General features: G+C 59.6%; 1 protein-coding gene across 1 annotated transcript in view; it reads right to left on the minus strand.

The window, feature by feature from the left end:
- The window catches only part of SLC5A5 (solute carrier family 5 (sodium/iodide cotransporter), member 5), a gene marked incomplete at its 5' end in the record, with an annotated part of 15,417 nt that extends 9,241 nt beyond the window's left edge, over positions 1-6,176 (minus strand). Inside the window, 10 exons of the mRNA XM_014545812.1 lie at positions 65-411; positions 483-595; positions 1,315-1,403; positions 2,228-2,357; positions 2,445-2,585; positions 3,010-3,164; positions 4,540-4,607; positions 4,829-4,880; positions 5,210-5,275; positions 6,030-6,176. Of these exons, the coding sequence (XP_014401298.1) occupies positions 65-411; positions 483-595; positions 1,315-1,403; positions 2,228-2,357; positions 2,445-2,585; positions 3,010-3,164; positions 4,540-4,607; positions 4,829-4,880; positions 5,210-5,275; positions 6,030-6,176 (1,308 nt within the window). The remainder of the gene's footprint in view (positions 1-64; positions 412-482; positions 596-1,314; positions 1,404-2,227; positions 2,358-2,444; positions 2,586-3,009; positions 3,165-4,539; positions 4,608-4,828; positions 4,881-5,209; positions 5,276-6,029) is intronic.
- Between the last annotated feature and the right edge of the window lie 4 nt (positions 6,177-6,180).

Below are 6,180 nucleotides of genomic sequence, written 5' to 3' on the forward strand. Positions count from 1 at the left end.
ACCCGCTGGGAAAGCAGGACCCGAGGAATCCCACTGCGGGCCTGAGATCCTCTGTGCCTCAGTTTCCCCAGGGGAGGGGAAGCCCCGTTTCTGTCTCCCCGGGGTTGGAGGCAAAGAGGCCCATTCTCTCCCCTAACGGATGCATGCGGTGCGATCGATCCCATCCCACGTCCGGTCCCTTCCTGCCCCCAGGCCACCGCCTCCCCCTCCCCCCACCTCCTCCCCGGCGGCTGCAGGCAGTATCCCTCCGCGGGTGGCAGACGGGACCCAGAGAGGGTGTGAGCCCCTCTAACCTCAGTGCAAGGCAGAAGGTGCCCGACCTCTCGCGGCGAGGGCTCACCTGGAGGACCCCGCCCCCCAGCAGTGAAGACAGAGCCGCCACGGAGATGCAGGCCGAGCCATAAATGAGTGCTGCAGCGAGGGGAGGCACCGTCAGTGGGGAGAGGCTGCCCTGGCCCCCCACCCAGATCCCCCCAACTCACAGAGCGCCTTGGAGATGATGACGAGCCTGCGGGGTGCCAGGCCGGGCAGCCGCGATTTGATGAGGTCCTCCACAGTGACCGCAGCCATGGCATTGATGCTGGTGGATGCGGTGCTGGGGGGCGGGGGGAGGGGGGGTGTGTGGTCAGACCATATCCAGAGACTGGTCAGCCATTTCTGGGGCCCACCTGCTGGGGATCCCCCTGCTGGCCACACCATCTGACCCGCCAGGACCCCACCTAGCCAAGGGCAGAAACATGGGTGACAGACTCCCCTAAGAGTGGAGGCGAGGCCTACCCTGCCCCCATCCACAGACTTGAGACCCGCCCCCCCACACACACACACACACAGGAGCAGGGATACCCATAACCAGGGACACGGATGACACACGTTCTTGTTACAGAGACCTGCCACCTGGGACTCTGTCACCCTGTGGCCAGAAGTCATGGAAGACTTAAAACCACCTGAATGTGAGGCCCATGAGGGCAGGAGAGGGGACTACTTGGTCACGGCTGTGCCCCCCAGGATTTAAAACAGCAGCTTTAAAGCATAGTCGTTCTCAATAAGCATTTGTCTGGGGAAGAAGGATGGAGAGGGGGAAGGAAGACAGGGGAGCCACCTGTGGCTGCCAGGTACTGAGGCGAAGACCCCACAGCTGGGGTCCGTGTGCCCAGGGTGTGCCCTCTGCCAGACCCACCCGAGCTGCCGCTGGGAACCAAGCAGGAACTGTGAGTGGTAGGCACGGCCCAGAGCGTTCTGTCCCAGAGGGGCGGCTGGTAGGGACAAGGCTCCGAGGGGCTGGGACAGGCTGGGCGAGCAGGCAGGGCCACTCACCTGAGGGTGCCACTGTAGGCACAGGCCAGGAAGAGGCCAGGGACTCCAGGCAGGTCCTTGAAGATGTCCAGCACGAGCAGGGGCATGTACTGGGGGGAGGAGGGGGTCAGCCTCCGGGACAGGAGCACCCAGCGGCTGGGGCTTCTGTCTGTCCTCACCCTGCGCGGCCCCAGCGCCCAGTGCAGAGCGGGCTCACAGTGGGCACTTAGTGTTTGTGGATGGGCCGCATGCACCTGTGATTGCCACTGAGCCCCGCCACGCACAGAGCCACGGGGTCCCGGTGAGGCAGGGCCCCGTGTCATCGCTTTATGGACGAGGACAGTGAGGCTGAAAGGTGCAGCCCTGCCTGAGGTTGCAGGCAGGATTCTGACCCCAGAGGATGGCAGATGCAACAGCCTTGCAGCCTCTGTCCACTCTGTGCCCTGTAGCTAGAGCTGCCCTTGACTTGCCTGCGGACCTTAGACAGTTGCCTCCTACCCTCTCCAGCCTCAGTTTGCTCATCTGTAAAGTGGGCACCATGACATCCTTGGCCTTATCACATATTGAAGGATTGGATGGGAGACTAACTGCTTGTGAAGGGAGGGAACGGCATGAGGCATAGGGTTGGTGCTTGGCACACGGGAGCCGGTCATTAATATTAACACCATCACTGTGCGTTGGACCACGGTCCCATCTTCTTGATACCCCTCAGGGAGTCTGACTCGAGGTCTGAATGTGCCCCTCTCCTGCTCACATCTACCATGGCTCCTCATCGCCTCCCAGATCCTCCTCTGAGCCAAACTCTCTCCTGCGTCTGCACCTTTGCACAGGCTGCTAGGAAAGCTCTTCTACCGTCACCCCCAGAGATTCATCCATATAGAGATACAGAGTGGGGTGGGGTCAGGAGCGGCCTAGGAGCCTGGACCAGACTCACCTGGTCGGGGGCAGAAATACGCCCTGTGAGGAGGGGGTCGCAATCCATATAGAGTGTGAACATGACGATGCCACAAGCAACAGCACTGGACACAATCAGGAACAGGCCCAGCTGGTTGATGAGCAGGGCCCTGTGGGGAGGTGTGCCTCAGGCTGGGGATGGGGGGGGCCGGTGCATCCTAGAGACCCCCATCCTGCCCCCTCCCCCAAACACTTACAGTTTGGCCTGCTTCTCTGTGCGGCAACCCACATAGCGCTGCACCTGTGCTTGGTTCACGCCATACATTGAGAGCCACACCAACGTGCCGCCCACCGTAAGAGTCCAGAATGTGTACCGACTCCGCGGGTCTGGGTCAAAGCTGGATGAGGGCAGGGCAAGCCATCCATGTGGGACACCACATTGAATTCACTTTCCCAAGGGCCCCAGATGGCCATTATCCTTAAGGGCCTTAAGGGGACATTTGGGATGGGTTTTGAAGTGTGAGTAGGAGTTTGCCTGATTGAAAATTCATTTATTTGTTTACTGAGTCATCTGTGTTTGTGCTCCAAAACCATTCTTTCTGTGCCCATCTGGGACCTCAGAGAGCCTTCAGTTTCCAGTCTGGCCGGAGGTGGGGGTGGGGGAGTACAGAGAAGGGGAGCCAGGGTGCTATCTTTGGGGAGTCTGGGGAGGGGATCGGGTGGGGGGGCTTCCTGGAGCAGTAGGCATTGACTGGCTTCTCCCAGGGCAGAGGGATGCCAGCTCCATCCTCTTGCATTATCCCCCTCTACAGTTTCACTCACTCCATCAGGTTGATCCGGGAGTGGTTCTGGGCAAGCTTGAACACCTGCCTGGGCCCGCCCACAAGCATGATCCCGCGAACCAGGACAACCCAGAAGCCAGCCAGCATCACCACAACCTGGAACACATCGGTCCAGATCACAGCCTTCATGCCGCCCTGCAGGATGTGACAGAGAGGGAGAGAGGGGGTCAGACAGACACCTGTCTGGGGCCTGCAAGACAGGACAGAGTGAGGCAAAGAGGGAGCAGACAGGAGACCTGGCTGAACCAATGCCCCCTTCTGCCTGTTTCCTATCTGTAAAGCAGGGTTAAGAACAGTACTCTCGCCAGAACCGGTTTGGCTCAGTGGATAGAGTGTCAGCGGTACTCTCCTGCCCTGGCCGGTGTGGCTCAGTTGGTTGGAGTGTCGTCCCATACAAGGAAAGGTGGCGAGTTTGATTCCCGGTTGGGGCAGGGGTGGGATCTCCTGTCGGGGTGCGTTCCTCTCTCCTCTCCTCTCTCTCTCTCTCTCTCTCTCTCTCTCTCTCTCTCTCCTCCCCTTTCCTCTCTCTAGACTCAATTAAAACAAATAACAGCACTCTCCTTATGGTGATATAAGAATGAAATTAGTTAATATGAGAAAAATATTTGGAATGGCGCATATAAGTGTTCAGTGAGTGAGTGAGTGAGTGAGTGGGTGATGGCTGCTGCTATGATGACTATCACCATTACTATTCCCTGCTGCCTTTACCCTCCCAGCCTCCACGCCTTTACATTCCCACGGCAGCCCCTGCACTTTCCTCTGGAGAAGCCCCTTTTCCCTCATAGGCTGTTCAGGTGAGGCCAGTCCTGCTCCCAGCTCCAAGAATAGCCAATGAGAATATCCGAACCCCAAAAGGTGAAGGGATTAAACCACAAAGCCAAAAACCTCTTAGACACAGACAACATGGCGATTCCCAAGGAGGACGGGGAGGGTGGGGAGGTGGAAGAGGGCCTCGGGGGTAAGTGGTGATGGAAGGAGACGTCTTGGGGTGGTGAACACACAACACAACGTACAGATGATGCATTATAGAATTGTACACCCGGAACCTATATACCTTTATTAACCAATGTCACCTCAATAAATTCAATTAAAAAAATAATATCCCAGCCCCCCAAACTTCTGTTCATTCTGTGCACAAGACCAAAGCCGGCTAAACAGAGCCCTCCCGGACTTTAGCCAGCCCATCCTGAAACAGGAACTCACTTTCTACCCAAAGGGATGGATGCATGGAGCTGATGGAGCCCCTAGAGATGGGAGCGGTACACAGAGGACACTGTTGTAGCCCCTGGATCCAGCCAGGCCTGAAGCGACCTTATCCCTGGACCCTAACCAATAAGACTTTCAAATATTCTTTCATTATAAAGATGAGGAAACAGGCCCAGCTGACACTGGGCTTCCTCAGGAGGAAGGAAAAGTAGGGAGTGTAGACAGCCAGCCCAGGGTCTCCCCTATCCAGCGGGCATGAAGCCCCCAAGTGGGGTCGGCGGGGGGGGGGGGGGGGGCCACTCACCACAGTGGTGTACAAGGTGCAGATGACTCCAGTGGACAGGAGTGACCCCCAGATGTCCAGCCCGGTCACTGTTCAAGGAAATCCCCCCCATTAGGCCACCAAGTGGGGTGCAGATTTGGACTCCAGTGTCTTGGGCTCTTCTCCCTCCAGGAGTCTTCCCTCCCCAGGGTCCCTGGGACAGCCCCTGCCGCCTCCTCTGGGATAGCCTGTAAGCCTTTGCCGCATCGCAGACACCCTCCCCTCTCTTCTCTTCTCTCTCTCTCTCTCTCTCTCTCTCTCAGAGCCAAACCTTGGTTCAGGATGAGTGCAGGGGCGTAGATCACGATTCCAGTGTATAGCACCTGCAGGGGGGAGAGGGGGAGGGTAGTGGTTGTGGTGACTGGGAATGAATCCAGAGATGGGAGAAGGAGGGTGTTTGGGGTAGAGAGGAGGCAGGTGGGCGGGGGCGGGCAGGTGGGGGCGGGGTCAGGTCAGGTCAGGTCAGGGCTGGCAGAAGGTGGGGGCTGGCGGACCAAACCTGTAGACCTGACGAAGTGGGCAGGGCACGGGCTGAGCCTTGCTGGGTGGAGATGGGACCCACAGGGGTAGGTGGGGAAGGAGGGGGGAGGGTTTTGGGCGGGGCCGACGAAAGCAGGACCCTGGGGGAGAGGGCAGGGCCCAGGCCACTCACTGTGGCCAGCAGGTACTGCAGGGTCCCACAGAGCCGCACCGCCCGGCTGAAACGGAGCTCCAGGTACTGCAAGGAGGAGCCGAGGGCTCGTGGTCACCTGGACAGATCCTACCTCGGGGCTCCAGACCTCGGGGTTCCTTCACCCCCTTGGCTTCTGCCCTCTCTCCAGAGGACAGCTTTGCTCTCTGCACTCCTGCCCGTGGGAACCTCTACCAAGTACACACATTCCCACCGTCCGCGCACACCTGTGCACACCCACCATCTCCATGCCTGTGCCCACAGCATATGTGTACACGTCCCCCCGCCACACACACAAACTCGTGGCCAACAGTTATTAGCCGCGATTTTAATCACTTCACCCACTGCCTAAGGAAGGTCCTGTAATTAGCCGGGTTGGACACATGGGGAATCTGGACAGAGGCCTGCCCCCAGCCCAAGTAGGAGACAGAGGGGAAGTCAGGTTTGGAATTTCCAGCCCGCCGTCCGACAGCACTCAGGCATCGACATGCTGAGGCATGTGGGGGGCAGGTGCGCACCTGTCCACAGGTGAAGTGCAAGCCCGGCCCCACCCCCTGCGGGCTTCCACCGAAGAGAACCAGGACACCGGCTCCTCTTCCTCCTTCCTGCCCCTGGCCTCACTGCCTGGGGCTTCTTCCCAGAACCCTGCCCACCTGGATGCCTAAGGGGTGGGGGCGGGCACGAAAGCACCAAGAAGCCCCTCTGTGTACCCCTGCACCGCGGCCCACCGCCCCGGGGCTCCCCCCACTGCATCCCCGCGTCCCCAGCCAGGCAGGTCCGGCTCCCGGCCTCTGCCCAGTACCTGGTACGTGCTGGTGAGGCCCAGGCGGTAGAAGACGGGCAGGTAGAAGGCAGCGGTCAGGAGGGAGTTGAGCAGCTGGCCCAGGCACATCCAGAGGAACTTGAGGCCGTAGCGGTAGGCCTCCGCGGGGACGCCCAGCACCAGCCCGGCC

This window comes from Myotis brandtii, unplaced genomic scaffold (assembly GCF_000412655.1).
Source record: "Myotis brandtii unplaced genomic scaffold, ASM41265v1 scaffold421, whole genome shotgun sequence".
NCBI lineage: Eukaryota > Metazoa > Chordata > Mammalia > Chiroptera > Vespertilionidae > Myotis > Myotis brandtii.